This window comes from Silurus aristotelis (assembly GCF_946808225.1).
Source record: "Silurus aristotelis genome assembly, chromosome: 15".
NCBI lineage: Eukaryota > Metazoa > Chordata > Actinopteri > Siluriformes > Siluridae > Silurus > Silurus aristotelis.
The window spans coordinates 23,036,319-23,060,173 of record NC_139588.1 but is presented as its reverse complement, the minus strand read 5'-3'; the positions used below and the strand labels follow the sequence as shown (position 1 = coordinate 23,060,173).

Sequence of the window (23,855 nt, the reverse complement as noted above, 5' to 3'; positions counted from 1 at the left end):
ACTTCAAAATAACCCTTAAAGCCTCTTGATTTGTTTCAATTATTTAATTTATTTCTTCTTACTGACTGGATGATGATTCTTTAATGTGCTTTTAAAAAAAACTCTAATAAATGCTGGTTTCCTCAGGGGTATTAAAAAGTCCCTGGAACCCTCTCTCATAGTTGTGATTAGAAGAAAAACCAAAATAAACAACCTTATGTTCAAATCTTATGTAGATTTTCTATTTAAAAAATATATATTTTATGAGTGCTTTTGTCACACTTTAATCTTGGTCATTTTAAATGAGGTAATATATATATATAGGTCTCTATAAAGAACATAATGAATGAAATATAATTTTACAGTCATGCATGGAAGGTTTAACCCTAACAGAATGCACAAAATAGAATATAATGCACAAAATAGAATAGAATAGAATAGAATAGAATAGAATAGAATAGAATAGAATAGAATAGAATAGAATAGAATTCTCCTTCATTTAGCTGCTACTATTAGGGCTCCCACAAAGGATCATATGTGGTCCACTCTCCTACACTTCTCCTTTCCCTGCCATCTCTGTAGACATCTTCCTCCTCTCCTTCTCCTCCTTCGGCCAACAGTAGCCCAATTTCCACCGGTACCCTGTTGTTAACGATACCTGGTAGTCGTTGGTAACCCGGGCCTCGACCAATCCGCTATGAAATTTTGATTTGTAATCCACATGCTGAATTTGTTAAATTACATTTAAACTCTGAATGTTCTTCCTAACACAACCTATTTATTCGGGCTTGGGACTGGCACTAAGAGTGCACTAGCTTGTGCAACCCTGATGGCTGGTTTGGAATAGAATAGAAAAGAATAGAATTGTTTAATGCATTAGAATATAAAATAATGCAGTATTAAATTTAAATAGAATAGTACAATACATTATACTGCACAATAATCTAGAATAGTATAACACTATAGAATAGAATAGAATAGAATAGAATAGAATAGAATAGAATAGAATAGAATAGAATGGTATAATACAGTAGAAGATGCCATAGTACAGAATTGAATATAGCACAGACTAGTATAACCCAGTTCAGGATAAACTAGTATAGAATTGAATGGTACAGTGCAGTGCACTACATTCAAATATGGTACAAAACACGACAGACGATACAAAACAAAACAGACGATACAAAACAAAACAGACGATACAAAACACAACAGACGATACAAAACAAAACAGACGATACAAAACAAAACAGACGATACAAAACACAACAGACGATACAAAACAAAACAGACGATACAAAACACAACAGACGATACAAAACACAACAGACGATACACAACACAACAGACGATACAAAACAAAACAGACGATACAAAACAAAACAGACGATACAAAACACAACAGACGATACACAACACAACAGACGATACAAAACAAAACAGACGATACAAAACAAAACAGACGATACAAAACAAAACAGACGATACAAAACACAACAGACGATAAAAAACACAACAGACGATACAAAACAAAACAGACGATACAAAACAAAACAGACGATACAAAACACGACAGACGATACAAAACACGACAGACGATACAAAACAAAACAGACGATACAAAACACAACAGACGATACAAAACACAACAGACGATACAAAACAAAACAGACGATACAAAACAAAACAGACGATACAAAACACAACAGACGATACAAAACAAAACAGACGATACAAAACACAACAGACGATACAAAACAAAACAGACGATACAAAACAAAACAGACGATACAAAACACAACAGACGATACAAAACACAACAGACGATACAAAACACAACAGACGATACAAAACAAAACAGACGATACAAAACACAACAGACGATACAAAACACAACAGACGATACAAAACAAAACAGACGATACAGACGATACAAAACACAACAGACGATACAAAACACAACAGACGATACAAAACACAACAGACGATACAAAACAAAACAGACGATACAAAACACAACAGACGATACAAAACACAACAGACGATACAAAACAAAACAGACGATACAAAACAAAACAGACGATACAAAACACAACAGACGATACAAAACAAAACAGACGGTACAAAACAAAACAGACGATACAAAACACAACAGACGATACAAAACACAACAGACGATACAAAACAAAACAGACGATACAAAACAAAACAGACGATACAAAACACAACAGACGATACAAAACACAACAGACGATACACAACACAACAGACAATACAAAACAAAACAGACGATACAAAACAAAACAGACGATACAAAACACAACAGACGATACAAAACAAAACAGACGATACAAAACAAAACAGACGATACAAAACACGACAGACGATACAAAACACGACAGACGATACAAAACAAAACAGACGATACAAAACAAAACAGACGATACAAAACACGACAGACGATACAAAACAAAACAGACGATACAAAACAAAACAGACGATACAAAACAAAACAGACGATACAAAACACAACAGACGATACAAAACAAAACAGACGATACAAAACACAACAGACGATACAAAACAAAACAGACGATACAAAACAAAACAGACGATACAAAACACAACAGACGATACAAAACACAACAGACGATACAAAACACAACAGACGATACAAAACAAAACAGACGATACAAAACACAACAGACGATACAAAACACAACAGACGATACAAAACAAAACAGACGATACAAAACACAACAGACGATACAAAACAAAACAGACGATACAAAACACAACAGACGATACAAAACAAAACAGACGATACAAAACACAACAGACGATACAAAACAAAACAGACGATACAAAACACAACAGACGATACAAAACACAACAGACGATACAAAACAAAACAGACGATACAAAACACAACAGACGATACAAAACAAAACAGACGATACAAAACACAACAGACGATACAAAACAAAACAGACGATACAAAACACAACAGACGATACAAAACACAACAGACGATACAAAACAAAACAGACGATACAAAACACAACAGACGATACAAAACACAACAGACGATACAAAACAAAACAGACGATACAAAACAAAACAGACGATACAAAACAAAACAGACGATACAAAACACAACAAACGATACAAAACAAAACAGACGATACAAAACACAACAGACGATACAAAACACAACAGACGATACAAAACAAAACAGACGATACAAAACACAACAGACGATACAAAACACAACAGACGATAAAAGAGAAGAAGAGAAGAGAAGAGAAGAGAAGAGAAGAGAAGAGAAGAGAAGAGAAGAGAAGAGAAGAGAAGAGAAGAGAAGAGAAGAGAGGAGAAGAGAGGAGAAGAGAAGAGAAGAGAAGAAGAAAAAGAGAAGAGTGTACTATAGAAATTAATATATTAATTTTACATTTTATATAGAGTTTATAATTAAGCAATTAAATTAAAATATAATTGTTTTAATGGGAAAATTTGGATAATGATGATGATTAATATTAATATTATTTTTATTATTATTATTATTATTATTGATATTATTATTATTGTTGTTATTATTATTATAATTATTGTTATTATTGTTATTATTATTATTGTTGTTGTTGTTGTTGTTGTTGTTATTATTATCCTCCTGTGTAACACCACCACCAGGGCAGGGTCCTGCTTGCTCCACTAGTCTACATGTGCACATCATTGTTGTTGGAGTGTGTGGGCGTGTCCTGAGGAGGAGCAGGAGTAGTAGAAGAAAGAGGAGGAGTTGGGAGTGAATAAAGTGGGCGGGGTTTAATGATGGACAGTCGATGTAATGAGCAGCGCGGACACGAAGGGCATATAAATAGCGCCGTGCTGCTGAACTCACACTTCATTCACGACTTATGGAGAGACGCGCTGGGAAGATCTGCGTTAATCCAGCAGCTCTAACGCGCACAGTCGCATAAAACAACACACACACACTCACACACACACACCCAGAGGCGACTTTCTTTCTCTCCCCCACGAACACACACACACACACACATTGGTGGAATAGTGGACATGCAAGGACGGGACGGATAATAAGACTGGATCCATCGGTTCACCTTCACCTTTTGGATAACCTGGAAATTTGAACGCGCCTTTTGCGCACGGGACGAGCGGCGACGCGCACAGGAATATATTCCCTTTTTCTTTTTTTTTTTCCTTCTTCTTCTTTTCCTCCTCGTACTTTTTTGGTGTTAATTTATTTGCTTATTTATATATTTTTTTTCTACCACACCATTCTTTGGAATAGGAGCTTGATTTATTTATTTATTTATTTTTTGCGTGGGTCGGAAATATCCCTTTGCGGGGTGACCCGGCCGCCCCGACACACCGTTTTTCTGTTCTGGAGGAACATCTCCAAGGATGGCAGCTTGGTTCACATTTCTGATCGCATGCTTCAGTGCGCTCCTAACGCAGGTAACTAAACCATCATCATCTTCATCTCGAGATATTCATCACTAGTTCTTTTTCTGACACCGCTGCAGTGACCAGGAACCCAAAATACTGCAAATACTACTGATTATAATAATAATGATGATGATTATTATGATGATTATGATTATGATAAGATCTGATTTCAGCAGCTCAATCATGATGATTGCTTAATAAACAGATGGACATTCTTGGTGCATGAAAACACAAAGCCGCATCTTTTTTTTTTTTTTTTTTTTATGGTTTTTTTTTTTTTTTTTTTTTTGGGACAAGACAGTTCCTAAAGTCGCCCTGCATCAACATGAACACAGGCAAAGTTTAATTAAGTGCACAACTGTTACATAAAGCAATCAACTAATTATTTAGTATCACAGGAAATAAAGAAAAAAGACTGAAAGAGTACTAATGTGTGTTGTGTGTTTTCCAGCAGCTGTAAATGATTAGGGATTTATTTCTTCTTGTTGTTGGTAGCGGTTTATTTGGTTGTGTTTTTGTTGTAGTTGTGTTGTGGAAAAGCCTGGGAAGAACAGCAATGCAACAATCCACTCGCTTAGGAACAAATAATTCATTAGCATGAATATTATCATTATTTCAAAAAGTGTTATAGGATAGAGAGGAAGTACTTCTGGTGTGTGTGTGTGTGTGTGTGTGTGTGTGTGTGTGTGTGTGTGTGTGTGTGTGTGTGTGTGTGTGTGTGTGTGTGGTCTCATTAGACTCTATGCATTAAATGAGTCTCTCTCTATATAAGGGTGTCCCATGAATTTCTGTATTTCTCCTTATTTCTTGGTGCAACCATGAACCCAACCATCATCATTACCTTCGGCAGCAAAATTGTGACCTTGAAAAATAACTCCAGGTCAAAATTTGACCCTAAACTACCTGCAGCCTGAAGTGTTTTGTATATATTATACATAGATATCGGGATCTGGTGTATTCGAGATCGAGCTCCACGAGTTCAAGAATCTGAAAGGTCTGCTGGTGAGCGGTACCTCATGCAGGCCGGATTGCAAGACTTTTTTCCGGGTTTGTCTGAAGAACTACCAGGTGTTCGTGTCTCCTGGGGAATGCATCTTCGGCAGCGCCGTCACCCCGGTTCTGGGCTCCAACTCATTCAAGACGGAGGGAGGACACCGGAGTACACCCATACGCCTGCCCGTTAACTTTGGATGGCCGGTAAGAAGGAAAAGTTTCCAGTATGCAGGAGGAAAACTTACACCTGCTGATACTCCTGCAGATTTCATGAATGTCGTTGTAGAGACGGCTGGACAGATTACAGACATGCTTATCACATTTATTTCTTCTCAGGGATCATTTTCTTTGATTATTGAGGCCTGGTATTCACCCACAGAGGATCCACCTGTAGGTAAGTACTTGCATTGTTCTCCACTAGAGGGCGACACTATTGTGCACACTAACGCATGCATGTAGTGGACAAGCGCGATTTGATTTAATTTTATTACGGTATTAATATAGTTTTTATCACTACGTGGCTTCTTTATGCTTCGCTATTATGTTATTTGGGGTCTTTTTTTTTCGACGCACACGTCCAACCGTGGAACTGCGCTTTCCTCTCGCTTCGAAAACACCTTCACATTCTCATACTCGAACACAATTGGACTTCCTTTGGTTTATTTTTGGCGTGGGAAAGCGCAGAGGGCTTTGGTGAGAATACTCTACGCTTGCCAAAACCATCCGACTGCACTTTCCTGTATTTTACACCTTTCTGTGTCCCGCCCTTTGGAACGGGATAATAGCATGGGAATGTTTTTTTTTTTCGCTGGACTTAAAGGAAAAAGGAAATTCGTTAGTTTTTTTTTTTTTTCTTGTTTGTTTGTTTGTTTTTACATTTTTCTCGGATTACAATCGTAACCCCAGAAGTGTCGCAGAACGCAAAAAAAAGATATTGACTTTTTTTCTGTCTTTCTTTCTTTCTCTCTTTCTTGTTTTCCCTCCTTTTTTCATAGACTCAAACAACCCCAACTTACAGATTAGTTATTTTGCCATCCAAAGACAGCTGGAAGTAGGGGCTGACTGGTCTCTGGATGTCCAAAGCGCTCAGCAGACGGAGCTAAGGTATTCTTACCGGTTCATCTGCAATGAAAATTACTACGGCGACAGTTGTTCCAAAATATGCACGCCCAGGGACGACCATTTTGGCCACTACACCTGCAACCCAGACGGGCAGTTATCCTGTCTCCCCGGCTGGAAAGGGGAATACTGCCAAGAACGTAAGCAATCAGAGATCACCACGCACTGGCCTTTAGGAGACCGAGGGTCTGACTTTAGTGCTTCACCTTGCTCTTAATCTCACCAGACAGGAAAAAAAAATCTCACCGTGCTTCCTCTGGCCTTTGTGTAGACGGCCTCTGTTTTTTTTTTTATTTGTTTGTTTTTGTTTTTTACTCATAACCTTCTCGAGATCCAGGTTCCTCTCACTCTGCAGAGTCCATTCCAAAAAAAAACCCTCCGCACCTGAACCAGGCTCATGCAGGTGTTCTGAAGTAGCTGGACTTTATTTCATCCAGACGGCTTTAAATAAAAGTGCGCATGGTGATAAATCTACCAGTCTTTATAGGCATTTCGCTTTTTTTTTTCCTCGACTCCGTAAAGTTTGAAATTCTTATAATTTCACGAAAAGGTTTTTTTTTATTTACTGACGAAAGTGATTTATAGGCCTGGTGTTAACAAAGTCTGGGTTCAACACAATACGTTAATTGGGATTCTCGTGATCCTGAAACAGTTAAATCTCAATTATTATTTATACCTGAACCTATAGTGTAGTTTTTATAAGTAAAAAAAAAAAAATGTAATGTAAAAGTAAGTCTATATGTAGTCAGTAGTATATCTTGAGGGCCCTGGTGGATTTGAAACCCAAATCTGGCAACCCTGCCCTGAAAAACACATCTAATATGTCAAGCCAGCTGCTTTCTCTAGCAGTAACACTCATTACGGTTAATGCCAGTGCTCAGAGGCCCATGCGGGTTTACTTCGAGCAAGCGCTCCGAGTTTGGATCCGGTTTCGGTTCTGTTTTCGTGCTTCTCTTTTGTCCTACGTCTTTATAGATCCTCGTAAAACACAGCATGCACTTTCTTTATTACCGCCACTTTATAGAGCGTAAGTCTCTGTAGATCAGGCCCTGAGATCAAATCCGTAATGCGGTTTAATTCGCTGTGTTTAAACCCAGTGGTGCAGGAGATCAACCAGAGGAACCAAAGTTTTTTTTTTTAGGGTTTTTTTTTCTATTTAAGATTCGAGATTTTTATTCCAATAAAAATACGACTTGCAGTGAAATGAAAACACGATCAACCACTCGGAAATTGTGCATTTAGTAAAGGCGTCTTTTACCTATCAAATATAAGCAAATGTGAGAAAACATTTCTATCTATAATATATTATAATATAATAATAAGGTGTTGTTTACAAAACAATGCAAATATATTTAGATTTGTAAAAAAGATTTCTCTCTTTTTTTTTCTGTGTATAAATGTGTGTATTAGTGATGAAGTGGTGTGTATCCGTGACCCAGATTACAGAGGGAGTACAGACGGGGTTCAACTCTGTAGGGAAGCATGAATTGATAGGGAAAGAGAATAGCGCATGCGCAGAAACCTTCGCTTATTGCTGGACAAATGGGATAAAGTAGGGCGGCGTGCACGTGTGTGTGCGTGCGTGTGTGTGTGCGCGTGTGCGCGTGACAGAACCCGCGCGTGCTTGGTAACATAATCCCGCGCGAGCACGCGTCGCCCTAATCGCGGCGTTATTATCCGCCACGCGCCAGCCGCCGTTGCACGCGTTCTCATTGTGGCTCGTGCAGCGTGGCAGCTGCAGAATTACGCCTCGCGCGGACTGTGAACAACAATAGCGGCAGCTGTCTGGGGTTTTTTTTCTGTCTTTTTTTTTTTTTTTTTTTTTTTTTTTTTTTTGTAAATTGGAGAGCATCTGTTCCGGTCTAAAAAGCACCAATCCTTTTTATTTGTATAAAAATCTACAATTAAACACGCCTCTTACTTTCTGTCCAGTCACGTCTTAGTATACCAATAAGGGGGTGTGGCCTGATTTGCTACGATTAAAATCCAAACATTGTGACGTCACAATTATTATAATTTTTTTTATTCCACTGTAGTCGGCCCAATTTAGACGCCAAACTCGGACAGTTCGTTAACCCTTAGAGTAGCTACCGTGCGAACGTCCACATCGCGTTGTCATGGTTACATCGTCACGTGAGCGTTTTTTTTATTATTTATTAATATTGTAGTCTGATAAGCGTTGAAAGCTAGGACATGTCAGAAGAGTGGATTCCTTTCTATGAAGTCATTAATAACTCGTATTGCATCCAGATGGAGGGCTTTTATTTTTCCACAATGTCCACGCAGACATGCAGAGCGTACAAATAACTCTTCCACGCTTCATTTTTATTGGTTTTTCTTTCTCCGGGTTGGCGGACGAAAGTGCTGCATTGTTATTTTGGCTTTAATAACTCCATATTCGCAGATACCAGGTCCTTATTTCAGCTTTAATCTCGTTATATTTCATTATTTCGAAAGTAAATGTTGCTTCGGGGGGAATTCGGATGTATCCATCTTGTCAAATAATAAGAAAAAAATCGCAAATGTAATAAGACGTGTCAAAAAGTCTCTTGAACGCATTATAAAGTCTGCTTAACAAGTTATACGGTCAAAATATGGAGAATATCAAGTAGCATGCAAGTTACTAAGTTATTAAATTAGAAGATATTTAATTGAAATAAGTGATTACATTTGAAATTGCAACGAATTGTGGCGATTTTAGAGCGAGTCAAAATCCATCTAGTCTACAAAATTATGTCAATATCATTTAGCTAACGGTAGAAATCCAGTGTTGTGACCCCAAACAGTAAACACCTTCACCATAAATAAGGTGTATCAGCTGTTTGTTGGGTCTTGGACTCGTTCTTTGTTTCTTTGTCATCACTGTCTAGGCAACGACGGTATGAATTTCACGAAGATGTACATAGCAGGTGTTGAGTAATGAATTAGCGTATTAGCGAGATCGACCTAGCCGCTTAGCATCATGATACCACCAACCTAGCGATCAGCATTGTTTTGTTTTTTCCATGTTCACATTTATGATTGTATTGTATATAAAATGTATTTATTATTCTCGTTAGTAATCGGCGTCTCGTTTTTTTTTTCCCCACAGCGATCTGCTTAAAAGGCTGCAGCGAAGCTAACGCCAACTGCTCCAGCCCTGGAGAATGTGTGTAAGTACACAAGAACACAACAAACCCCCAAATCTCAGTATACCAAAGCGAATCTGTGTGTTCTGACGAACGTGGATCGGTGGTTGTGTGTTTCAGGTGTAGAGAGGGCTGGCAGGGAACGTTCTGCACCGAGTGTAAGACACACCCCGTGTGTAAACACGGTACGTGTATTAAGCCGGGAGATTGTCACTGTAACGAAGGATGGGGAGGACTCTTCTGCGATCAAGGTGAGTCTGAACACCGTCTCAGAATCTCCGAAATCTCATCCGAGAGCTCGTTAAATAAATAACTAATAGTGTAACTAATAACTAATCACATCTGAATGGAACCCCCCTATTTTTTATCGAATTGGTACATCCTAATATACTTTAGATTAGATTAGATTCGATTCGATTAGATTAGATTAGATTCAGTTTGCAGACAGTCCAAATTTCTTTGGTGTTGTGGATATACACGGAAGCTATAACACATTGTAATGGTCTTTTCAAGTTGGTTCTGCGAAGGGTTTTGGATTATGTTTATAAGGAACAGTTCAAGTTTTTCCACAGAGAACCTTTTTTATGAAGCTCTATGACCCATTTATCAGTTTCAGGGGGAAAAAAATCTCGACTGTGTGTGTGGGGGGGGACGACGACAATATTCTCTAAATTTCAATATTCCAATGTTCTTGTTCGTCTGGAAAAACGTTTAAATGGTTTAAACAAATCTCTAACTCTCAGCAATCCTGACAGTAGGAACTCTTTTCTGAGCAATAGAAGCCTCATTCTTACTGTAGGAACAGAAAGAATATTCCCAGTGGCAGGAACACTTTTCTGAAAGAACGAATCTCATTCTAAAAGTAGGAAACTCCTTTTTCCCCCCAAACAATAGGAACACATTTTTAAAAAGAAAGAACACTTTTTTTTAAAGAACAGGATCCCTTTCATTGTCTAGGAACCCTTTACTAAGAACTTCCTAAGAATTAAGTGCAGGAATGCTTATCTGCAAATAGGAACCCTTTTTTAATGGAAAGAATGCTTTCCTAAGAGTAGGAACTCTTTCAGGAACCTTTTTCTATGTGTATGAATGCTTTTGTGAGAGCAGGAACTCTATTTTAAAAAGAACCCTTAGCAGGAAACCTTTTTAAAAAAAATAATAAAATTCAGAAGAACAGAACCCTCTTTCTAAGTCAAGTAACCCTTTCCTAAAGAAAACAATGCTTTCTTAAGTTTATGAACTCTTTCTCAAAGAATAGGAACCCTTTTATTGTCTAGGAACTCTTTTCTAAGAACAGGAACTGTTTTTAAAAGAAATAATGCGTTTCTTAGAGAAAGAACCATTTTTGAAGTGTAGGAACTCTCTATTTTTGTTTTGCTTAGCAACATCTTGCTAAGTGCAGCAACCCTTTTCTAAAAGAAACAATGCTTTCCGAAGAGTAGGAACGCTTTTTTAAAAGAAGTGGGACCTTTTTTTAATTGTATGACTCCCTTTCTGAGAGGAGGAACCCTCTTTAAAATATTTAACAGCAGGAACTCTTTTTAAAAGAGTACAAACCATTTTCTAATACCAGGAACTGCTTTTGAAAGAAAGAACCATTCCCTAAGTGTAAAAAACACTTTTTAGAAAGTAGGAACCCTAGGAAAGTAGAAAGAAGGAAAGAATAGAGAACCGCTTATTGGAACAGCATAGGAACAGATTTCAAAATGTATGAACCCATTTGTAAGACAAGGAACCACCTTAATAGGAGAAAGAACCCATATTCAAAAACTAGGAACCTTTATTTATAGGTATATAATGGATGTAGAATAGCAGTCTGCTAAATCTGAGGTCGTAACTCTAGCAGGTTGGTTCTCCTTTACATAAACGTGAACAAGAACTATTTAGAGCTTGAGGACACGGGGCAGAATTCCGGGGTAATTTTGTTGTTGTTGTTGTTGTTGTTGTTGTTGTATATATGTGTGGGATGTTTAAAGGGTTTTATTAGTCCGGATGTTATTAGCCGCTTATGAGCAGTTTTTCGTGACTAGCAGGTTGACTGTAGGTTGAGATTTAAGTGCTATCATTCACATTTGACACTAGATCTGAACTTCTGCACCCACCACAAGCCGTGTATCAACGGAGCCACGTGCACGAACACCGGGCAGGGCAGCTACACGTGCACGTGCAGACCAGGCTACACCGGGGTCAACTGCGAGCTGGAAGTGCGTCACTGTGACAGCAATCCCTGCAGGAACCGAGGGCACTGCGTGGTGAGTCGTACTGACCATCTTGTCCGTCTTATTTGCGAAACCTTGCTGAGAGTTCAGCTAAAAAGTCACGTCCCATTTTCCAGGAGCTGGATACCGGCTACATGTGCACGTGTCTACCAGGGTTCGAGGGGACACAATGCGAGCACAGCCTCCTAACCTGCTCAGACATGCCCTGCTTTCAAGGCGGGAAGTGTCACGAGAGGGACAACGGCCGCAGCTATTTGTGCGAATGCCCTAAAGGATACACTGGACTCAATTGTGAGAAGAGGGTGGACAAGTGTACGACCCTCCCGTGCGCTAATGGTATGTCCCGGGGATCATATTACATCCCTTTCCACCTGTCGTGTGTGGGTTTTTTTGTGGAGGTTTACCTGAAGGTAATTGAACACCTTGTGCTTTCCAGGTGGCGCGTGTGTGATCCTGGCTGGCGTCCGTATGTGCAGCTGTCGAGCAGGATTTGCGGGTCAGCGCTGCGAGATCAACATCAACGACTGCTCCTCGAACCCCTGCGCCAACGGCGGAACCTGTCATGACAGCGTCAACGACTACACCTGCTCGTGCGCTCCGGGTTTCACTGGGAGAAACTGTGAGCTCTACGGCACCCCCTGCTCGTCGCAGAACCTTTGCCTGAACGGAGGCTCGTGCACCGACATCCCGAATGGCCCTCCTACGTGTCTATGTCCCAGCGGGTTTACAGGGCCGCGATGCGACTACTTCGCCGTCACACTCCCCGTCCACCCGAAGCCCAAGTCCGGGGACGACTTCCAGTGGGCCGCCGTGTCCCTCGGCGTCGGCCTGGTAGCTCTTCTCGTGCTGGTGTGCATGGTGGCGATTGCGCTGCGCCACGTCCACAGGCAGGCGGCTGCCGACAGGACTCACGATGCCATGAACAACCGCTCGGACACGCAGAGGGACAATTTGATCCCCACGTCGCAGCTCAAGAACACCAACAAGAAGGTGGACCTGGAGGTGGACTGCGGGCAGGAGAAGTCGAATTACATCCTCAAGAATTACCATTTGGACTACAACTCGTCTAAGGAGTTCAAAGAATGCCAGACGCAAGAGGATACGAGTCACAAGTACGAAAAGTGTTGTTTAGAAGACAAAATACCGTTAAGTAGAATGTACAGGTGAGTCCAATGTGACCCCACACCTCCCAAACCACCCCCACTTCCCCTCCAGTCTTTCATCATGCTAATTCCATGTGTGTGTGTGTGTGTGTGTGTGTGTGTGTGTGCAGTGAAAAGCCTGAGTGTAGGATATCAACGATATGCTCCCCGAGAGACTCCATGTACCAGTCCGTCTTTGTAATAGCGGAGGAAAGGAGCGAATGCGTCATAGCAACCGAGGTGAGAACAAACAAATGCAGAAACATCCCATAATTTCTTCCATCTGTCCAAATGTCTCGCTAATTGTAATATCTTTTCTGCAGGTATAAACCACGGAACAAATCCAGGGAGGACGAAGACGGAAGATGGTGGAAGAAAAAAAGAAACACAATCAAAGCAGGATTGTTTACAAAGGGGAAAAAAGAACTGGATTGTTTTTTTGTGATGTCCACTCACTGCTGCTCTGAGAAACTTGAGGACACAATTGATGAAGTTTTGCTTGACGGCAAATTGGACAGACGTGTACAGTCCTGGGACGTTTTTTTTCTTTCTTTTCTTTTTTGAGACCCCCTACGGTATGGGTTTATGTTTAGATTTTTTCCTCCCGAGCTTGTAACGAAGAAGAAAAAGAAGAAGGGGAGAACTTACAGGACGTACATTTGAGTGCACTGCAGTTGGACCAGAGGGCGGGGGAAAAAATCTTTGGCACATTGACATGCCCCTCTCCCCACATTTCGAACGAGTGAGCATTCTTTCTTTCTTCTATTTCTCTCTCCCTCTTTCTCTCTCTCACTCTATCGTGTGGTAATCAGACACGTCATCTGCCAACGAATCACTTACGAAGGTGCCAGGGACTTCCAAACCTTCACGCCAGCCTCGTCGCTCGCTATGCAAAAAAAAAGATCGAAAAGAAAAGACAAGGAAAAGCAAATTCCAATCACAAGGATATGAATGTTTGTCCAGATCATATCGAGACCGGATCGTTTTCGTCTCTCTTTCCCTCTCGGAGATTATACACAGCCTGTAATTTCACCTACAAATAAGAAAAAGCCTTAAAAAGAAACTTCATGAAAACCTGGACAGGAACGAATCGGAGATGGGAGAGAAAAAACGAAGGACTGCACAGCACACCACTGACTGCCCATAAATTTAGACCAATAATTTCTTTTTTGTTTGTTTGTTTTGTTTTGTTTTGTTTTGTTTTGTTTTTTTTTAAAAAGGAAGAAAATCTGATTATTTGCAGAGTTAATTTAAATACGACACACTGCTCTTTATATGTTTTATACTATTATTTTTTGTATATAATGCATATTTATATAAAAAAAAAAAAAACAACCAAACACAAACTGAAGAATAAAAAAATAATAATAATTTTTTTTGTCGTTGTTGATGTGAATTTTATAGATATATATTCTTTTTTTTTCTTATTTATTTATTTTTTATCACATTTCTGGGGAATACATAAAAAATCCTTCTCACCCTGTCAATACCACCCCAATACCACCCCTCCTTTTTTACACGTTTACTTGTAAATTGGCTTGAAATTCAAATCCGTTGCCTCGGCTACCAGGCCCCTCGAGCTGGCGAAGTGAGGGGAGTGAAAACAGATGCCCCCGGGGGTGCAACCCTGCTCCGCTATAAAAACAGCGGCATATGCCACCCCTCGCTCGCTGATCCACGTGCTGAGCTGCTGCGCCTATAAAACCGGTACGCACGTGTGTGGGTTCGAGCGCCAACAGCCTCGGCCTCGCCCTCTTTGGATGGAGAGTTGTGGGGGTGAGGAGGGCGATCGCGGGGTGTTTGAGGGGGTTACGCCGCTGCTGTTTCTCCTCCTGTTTCCTCGTAACGCGCGACAAAGGACGCAGGCCGAGCGGCGCATGTGGTCGTGTACCGCACAGATGGGCTTCGGGGCAAAGCTGGCACCGGGAAAAAACAAATAGCTACAGGCTTTGACTGATTAAAAAAAGTTTAATTAAACAATCTGGAGCTCGAACCCAGGATTATTGATCCTCGTTAGTTTTTTTTTTTTCCACGTACCCGGGGCTTTACTTAACGCAGGGTAAGTAAAGGTCAGAAAGGTCACCCGGAGCGAGAGAGGGAATTTTTATATCCTCCATTAAGGGCTCAAGAAGAAGAAAGGCATGTAGACGTGTGTACGAGACGTGACACACTCCTGAACTCTTTTCTTTTTTCTCTTTTTTTGCTTTGGGATCTGGAAATAATTTACCTTCAGGTTCGTGGTCAGGCTTCACCGAGTCCGAGGATGTAAAGTTCAGGATTGAGACGAATTCGTTAGTGATTGATTATTATACAGAGTAGTAAGCAAATCTCACACACACACACACACACACACACACACACACATAACCCATGTCATACAATATACGAACAAAAGTATTGGGACACCTGACTTTTTCACCCAGATGTTTCTTCCCTTCTCTCAACCCAATCCTGCTCCATGATCTACTTTCCATGGGTTGGAAGAGATGGAAGATCTCCTGCTATAAAACTCTTGAAGACCTTCACACAGGTGTGACTTTACTAACACACCTTGTGGCTGAATGAATCTCGCACAAACCTCCACAAAATCTAGTGGAACATCTTCTCAGAAGAAGAAGACCAGATCTTGTTATAAGAGCAGACGTGGAATGGGACATCCAAACAGCTGGAGCACAAAGCAATCTTATAGTCGGGTGTCCACAAATATTTGGTCATGTGTGTGTGTGTGTGTGTGTGTGTGTGTGTGTGTGTGTGTGTGTGTGTGTGTGTGTGTGTGTGTGTGTGTGCCCCGCTTTTTGGCCTCAGGGTCTCCATCACATGGCCAGGCATTCTCATTGTGTTATAATCACAGCATCCTGTTTGTGACCCAGTGACATCATTTCCTGCTTCCTTTCTGATTAAAAAATGCAGAACATTGCCGGTGCAGGCCAAGGCGCTTTTCTCACGCAGCGCTTTTTTCTTTCTTTCTCCACTTCTTGTTGTTGTTGTTTTTGTTTTCTTCCTCATCCCAGTTCTCATGGAAACCTTCAGATCCAGGAAACCTGCAAGGAAGGAGGTGGTGTGTAAATAATCATAATCATAATTATTATTATTATTATTATTATTTCCAGTTCCTGCATACTTTACATTCAAACTGAAGAAACACACACACACACACACACACACACACACACACACACACACACACACACACACACACACACACACACAGGGTGAATGAACAAGCTTCACAGGAACAAGATCAGAACCTGAGAGCTCTGAAGATGTTTCACCTCCGAAGATGTTTCATGAAGATCCTATTCCTCTAGTCTGCATGTTTCACTAATTAACACTAGAGGTCAGTGACATGCTCGGTGAGAGACGCTTCACTACACACACACACACACACACACACACACACACACACACACACACACACACACACACACACACACACACACACACACACACGTACCTACTCTTATGTATGAAGCATAAAAACTCCTGGGGTTTTATGGGTTTGCATGTTCCTTTGGGTTCTAGATCAGGTAAAGGTATGAAGATCGACTTTGACCAATCTATAAATGTCCAGATGTTCCACTTCTTTATTTTAATTGAAAATCCTTAGCATGAAGAACAGCTTTACACACTCTCAGCACCCAGACGCTTCATTTCTCCAAAGATTCCTCAAATTTGTACATCTTGTTACAGCTTTGGAAATCGGAATCCTTTTATAACAATGACAAATTATTAAAAATGAATACATTAAATATACAAAAAAAAATACATACAAATTATAATAATGAATATTATGTAAATTGTTTATGCAATTATTATATATATATAAAATGTAATAAACAATTTAAATAATAATTATTATTCTAATTTGTATTATAATATATTATTATTATTAATAGGGCTGTCAATTGATTCGAATATTTAATCACATGATTATCATGAGTTAATTTGTGATCAATCGCAGCCTGATTACAACTTAATCGTACTTTTTTTATCTGCTCCAAATGCACCTTAATTAAATACTTTTTCACGTTTTTAATATTTAAATCAACATGGAGGAATATTGATGCTTTATGCAAATGTGTGTTTATTATTAGTGAAACCGAACTCAAGATGGAGCATGTAGAAAAAATATTCATGTAAAAGTTTTAAAGTAATAACGGCGTTTTAAATCACGTAAATCATCAGGACACCAAACGGAACTTTTGTTATGTTTCCACACGGACGCTTTTAATTGCCGGATGTGTGCAACATGGCGGATTTCGGTGCTGATTTGAGATTTGGCGAATCAGTAAAACAAATGATTAGTGATTAAAAATAATTTTTCTGTGTTTTTCTTGTAATTTAAGAAAAGACCTCATGAATAAATGTGTGCTGATTTGAAGGTTTTAATGTTGCCTACTTTATATTTTCTCAGTTTTAATAATTTAATAAAACATTAATAACATTTGATTATTAATGAATTTGCATTAGCGCTTTATTAATGCATTAATTTTGATGGCCCTGATAAATATTAATTTATTTACCTTAAAAATGTACATGTATATTAATATATTACTTATAAAGGATAAACTTATAGTTATTAATAAATTATGATCTAATAAATTCAAATTTGTAAAATTATTTTTCTCTCTGTAAAGCTGCATTTTTTACACAATGTCTATTATTAAATGCACTACAAATAATTTCTATGTATTTATTTGTCCTTTTTCCTCCTGAATTTAGTTCAGTATTCTGTCATTCTCTCAGTCATATCTTCAGATCGCTGCATCATCTGGACCTTCTGAAAGAATTATTTTAAAAGCCCAGTCCACTGTAGTGTCCACAACTTTATTAATAATAATAATGATGTCACGTGAAGTCTTTAGCTCCACTTCAAAAACATACTGTAGATATGAGACAATTCAAAACTCTCTTCTGACCAAAGAGAATTATTTTACATGCTGTGATAAACATACACTCACATCAGCACTCACATTTTCTTCAGGAAATTGTAACTCTAGTCTAATACTGGTACTGGTATTGATACTGGTACTGGTGTTGTTATCTGTATTATTATTGGTATTAATAATAGTATTAGTACTGATATTGGTATTAATATGAATGTTATTGGTATTGGTTCTGGTATAGGTTATTGTATTGTTATTAGTATTTGTACTGGTATTGGTATTTGTATTGGTATTAGTATAACTACTGGTATTGGTCTTTGTATTGGTATTAGTATTAGGACTAATATTGGTATTAATATTAGTCCTGATAATAATATTTATATATGTATTGGTATTAGTATTAATACTGGTATTGGTATTAGTAATAATACTGGTATTGATATAGTTACTGGTATTGGTATAAGTATTAATACTGGTGTTGATATTGATATGAGTATTGGTTCTGGTATTTACATTTATGGCATTTGGCAGAAAATGTAAATACCAGTTCCAACACTAATTTTAATTTATTAGTATTAGTATTAGTATTGGTACTGTTACTGGTACTAGAGTTGGTATTGGTATGAATATTGTTATTGGTGCTGGTATTAGTATTTGTATTGGTATTGGTATTGGTGCTGGTATTAGTATTAGTATTAGTATTGGTATTGGTATTGGTGCTGGTATTAGTATTAGTATTGGTATTGGTATTAGTATTAGTATTGGTGCTGGGATTAGTATTAGTATTAGTATTAGTATTAGTATTAGTATTAGTATTAGTATTAGTATTAGTATTGGTACTGTTACTGGTACTAGAGTTGGTATTGGTATGAATATTGTTATTGGTGCTGGTATTAGTATTTGTATTGGTATTGGTATTGGTGCTGGTATTAGTATTAGTATTGGTATTAGTATTAGTATTGGTGCTGGGATTAGTATTAGTATTAGTATTAGTATTAGTATTAGTATTGGTACTGTTACTGGTACTAGAGTTGGTATTGGTATGAATATTGTTATTGGTGCTGGTATTAGTATTTGTATTGGTATTGGTATTGGTGCTGGTATTAGTATTAGTATTGGTATTAGTATTAGTGTTGGTATTGATGCTGGTATTAGTATTAGTGTTGGTATTGGTATTGAGATGCTATTTGGAGGGAACCCATGTGCTCTAATGAAACAATGAGGCACACTAGTGATAATAATTGTGCATGAGAAGTCCTGCACTATTTACTGAAGCATTTCAACAAACAAATATCATACAAACATTGTAAACATTTTAATAAACATTATCAGGTTCCACATACTTTAGACTGTCAAGTTTGCAACTAGTGTTTAACACTGATTATGATCATGTTTTACATTACAATAGACTACAAATCCCATGATCCTCTGCTCCCCCACTCACACACTCACTTCCTATCCTCATTCACTGCCATGTGATTACTAACAACACTCAGCTGTTCACAATCACACACAATGTGTGTTATCATTTCTCTTTCTCTCTATCCCTCTCCCCCTTTCTTTCTCTTTTTATTCTGTCTCTATTTCTCTCCCTTTCTTTCTTTCTTTCTTTCTTTCTTTCTTTCTTTCTTTCTTTCTTTCTTTCTTTCTTTCTTTCTTTCTTTCTTTCTTGTCAACCTCTCCCTCTCTCTCTCTCTCTCTCTCTCTCTCTCCCTCTCTCTATCTCTCTCTCCCTCTCTCTTCTCTCTCTCTCTCTCTCTCTCTCTCTCTCTCTCTCCCTCTCTTTCTCTCTCTCTCTCTCTCTCTCTCAGCAGGATCTCGGTCTGTTTCGCTCAGTGTTTTGATCGTCACATGTTTGACGTTGCTTGTCAATGTTAGTTCATGACTGTTTTCGTTTGGCTCACGTTTCTCCTCATTGTCTCGGCCTGTGTTTTCTTTTCAGTGTCGCTTTTAATCATGCAGAAACCTGCGCGTGTGAACAAACTGTTCGAGTTGAAACTCTGAGCTGTAATCTGTCAACATGTTTCATTAGAGTCCAACAGGGAACAGAAAAAAGTCTCAATAAATCATAACAGCTATCAATACAGCTGTCTGGTGGGCAGGCAATGAAAAATAGAAACAAACAAACAAACAAACAAAACAATTTGAAGCTGAGAGCAGGACTTGTGGAGCCCAGAAGACCTTTAAATGTTTATTATATTCATTTTATCCCCTGGGCAGTGTAAATACTGGATTGTGATTGGCTGGAAGAAGCGCAGGTGTAAATAAGGGATTGTGATTGGCTTAGAAGAGTTCATGTGTGAATAGTGGATTGTGATTGGCTGGAAGGAGTTCAGGTGTGAATAGTGGATTGTGTTTGGCTGGAAGGAGCTCAGGTGTGAATAGTGAATTGTGATTGGCTTGAAGGAGATCAGGTGTGTATAGTGAATTGTGATTGGCTGGAAGGAGCTCAGGTGTAAATACTGGATTTTGATTGGCTGAGAGGAGTTCATGTGTGAATAGTGGATTGTGATAGGCTGGAAGGAGTTCAGGTGTGAATAGTGGCTTGTGATAGGCTGGAAGGAGTTCATGAGTAAGTTCAGAGTTTGAACACACCGGTAGTTAAATCACCCTTGTGGCTGAAAGAATCTCCACAAAATCTAGGGGAACATCTTCTCAGACGACTGGTGATTATTATAAGAGTAAATGAAGACTAAATATATTGACTTTGGTTTTTATCTATTTTTCCTGTATGGAAATCGTGATGTTTTATTACCTGGTCATTTCTGAGTAAACGACTGGAAACGCTGTAATTTTTATCGTCTACTTTTACCTGTAATACCCCAGTAAACACCCCACACCTGCTGAACAGCTGCTCAGATCTCAAAATACATCATGTGTTCACTGTCGTCACGAGGAGTTTTCTTTTTACATACACAGGGAGGAAATGTTTTCGTTCTTTTCACTTGACAGCAAAAGAGAGTTCACCGAGGGCATTTGTGGAGGCCATCATTGCTGTTAAACCAGATTATCTTCTCATCATGAACATCTCCATAACACCTCCACCCTTGGCACAGATTTGGGCCAAAAACATTACTACTTAGTAATGAAATAAAATCAATTCCATTTCTGATAGAATAAATAAGAAACATAAATTATATAAATCTAAAATATAGATCTTTTTTTTCACAGATTCTTCTCTGTAACAACCAGAGCAAGGTTGGAGACACACTTTCAGTTTCCAGGTTCTCAACTCCTTCTTACCTTCCTGTATTTATTTCAGACCACAGGTTCTGCCTTCAGATTCTGTAAATGGATTCCTGTAAATGTTTGAGATAATTTCCTTTTTAAAGCGCTGTCTACATACAAACTGTAACCTCCTGGCAGAGGTGTAAAGTTAAAATATCCAGAAATAATTCTAATACTGTCTGTTAGATGTTCTGTATGTTCCATTTGATTCGAGGAATCGCTGATCTACTTCTGTGATCATCTAATTAAGATCATTGGTTTCTTTTACAGACGATTTTTAAACAGTTTTATTAGATTTTTTGATCTTTGGCGTCTGAAGTTTTCCTCAACATTCTTATATATTAACCTTTTTGACTGAAGAGCAGAAAACTATACAGTATGTTGGATATTTTCTGCCATAATAAGTGTTTTTACATTTTCAAAAAATTATTTATAAATTAAATAAGAAATTGTCCTGCCCACCAACCACAACCACCCCCCCCCCCATGCTGCCCACCACCATGCTTTTCTTCACATCACGAATCCTGTGGTGAGGAAAGTCATATAGTCCTGTTTTTTGTTTTCTGTCCCTATCCTGTGATTGTTCTGGTCACTCTATTGTGTTCGCCTGTATTGTGTTACTCGGTGTATACCCAGTTGTTTCTTTGTGTCATTGAATGTTCGTTTAACGGCATTGTGTGTTTCCTTGCTAGCTTGTTTTCCATTCAATGTTCTCTATGTGTGTGTGTGTGTGTGTGTGTGTGTGTGTGTGTGTGTGTGTGTGTGTGTGTGTGTGTGTGTGTGTGTGTGTTTACCACTACATGGCTTGACCTTTGACCTGTTAATTCTGATTGGGAATATTCCACTTATCAGTGAAGAAACCCTTCATGGATTGCGTTAAATAAATCTTTGTCAAGTTCCACATGGTCCTGAGACCCTCATGGTCCTGTCCATGTCCTTCTGCTCTTCAGACCTGCCTGCTCCATCTTGTTGAATTATAGAGTGCTTATCCATCGAAAACCATTCTCTGCTGTGATGATGTTCTCCTAACAGACGGCCTAAAAATACAGGAAAATCCACTCAGGTAGCATGAAGCTGGATTTGAAATTAACATGAACAGTTTTTACCTCAACAATGATGGAACTATAATGAATGAATGTCCATTGGTGAGGACGGGTTCCTCTCAAGATTCCTTCATCATATCATCTCAGGAAATTTCTCACTCACCACCACCGCCTCTGGCTCACTCATTAGTGATTCATTTATGAATTTAAAATGTATTTTTTTAATCTATGTACTTCTGTAAAGCTGATTTGGGACGATGCCGATTGTTTAAAATGCTTTACAAATAAAACTGAATTGATTGAAACACACATCCAGCCTTCTCTAAGCACATGCTAATACGGTACGGATAATTTCACATTTATTAGTATTAATAATATTTATTTTAAGACAGAAAACACTACTTTATAATGCATTAGGGAGGAGTTTGGTATGAGAGGGATTGTGTGCAGGAGGATTGTCTGGAAAACCTGTGTTATTGTAGATGTTTTATGTGTACATTCTCCAGAAGGGTGCCATTGTTTTTAGAAATAGAATGTATCTATGTATGTAGAAAGAGAAAGAAACGCCTAGAGACTGGAACCCTGTCAAGACCTGTTTTGTTACGGTACGCTGCTTTCGTTAAAGACTTGTCAAATATACAGTAGAAATCTTGCATACGCCCTTCTGAGTATCGGTCTGACGTCATGGAGGAAAGATTAGATTTGCCTTCATTTTTTTTATTTTTTTAGACATTAAATCGAGACGTTGAGTTCTTCTGAAATGAGGTTCATTATTCCTACCATTAGGTTTATTACTGTATTTATTCGTTAGTTATTAATGTTTAATGCTAATGTTGTTGTTTTGTATAAATTATTATATTATATAGTATTGCTATTAAAACAATGCACTTATTTAATAAAATAACTATTACTAATTAATAATTCATTTTTTATATTTTATGATTTTATATGCTATATTTTCTATTACATTATTTTATTAATAAATGATCCATGTAATATTTACAACTAAATAAAAAATGTAAAAATTATAGAAATTATTATTATTAAAAAAATTAAAATTTCATGTTTATTTTTTTACTTTTTTATTTACTATTATGATCAATTCCATCTAACAATGATTCAGTTCTCATCACAATCGTCTGATTGAACGATACATTCAGACCACTTGTAAATGAAATAGTAAATTTAAACACTTTTTTAGTCAAATGTAAAAAAGTAAATATGAGCTTTGTGTTTGTTTCATCTTCAAATATCCCCAAAAATAGTTTTTTTTACATATTTTTACATATAATGTTTTTTTTTTGTTTGTTGTTACTAAAAACCAGCACATGTTGTTTTGACCTTAAGCATTCCAGCATGGGAAAAGTGTTATTTGTGCTTAGTATTCCTGGGAACGTTTTCAGCCTCACATTGTATAATAAGCAATCGCTGGTCCTGATTAACGTTCCTCAGTTTTACCTCATTTTCTTTCTGTTTTTTTGCTATATGACAGGATCCCGAAACAATAATAATAATAATAATAAAAAAAAAAATATATATATATATATATATATATATATATATATATATATATATATATATATATATATATATATATATATAGAGAGAGAGAGAGAGAGAGAGAGAGAGAGAGAGAGAGAGAGAGAGAGAG

General features: G+C 38.1%; 1 protein-coding gene and 1 long non-coding RNA gene across 2 annotated transcripts in view; both read left to right on the top strand.

Annotated features, from left to right (window-relative positions):
• LOC310738005 overlaps nucleotides 1-23,855 on the top strand; it is a 347,605-nt gene that overhangs the window by 245,415 nt on the left and 78,335 nt on the right. The gene's annotated exons all lie outside the window — the stretch shown is intronic.
• dll4 (delta-like 4) lies at nucleotides 3,869-14,418 on the top strand. Its single transcript, XM_083562644.1, has 11 exons — nucleotides 3,869-4,455; nucleotides 5,386-5,643; nucleotides 5,776-5,833; nucleotides 6,435-6,698; nucleotides 9,650-9,710; nucleotides 9,807-9,937; nucleotides 11,769-11,938; nucleotides 12,022-12,241; nucleotides 12,342-13,068; nucleotides 13,179-13,287; nucleotides 13,371-14,418. Exons 1-11 carry the CDS (start codon nucleotides 4,402-4,404, stop codon nucleotides 13,374-13,376), a joined length of 2,058 nt encoding a protein of 685 aa, XP_083418770.1. The 5' UTR covers nucleotides 3,869-4,401; the 3' UTR covers nucleotides 13,377-14,418.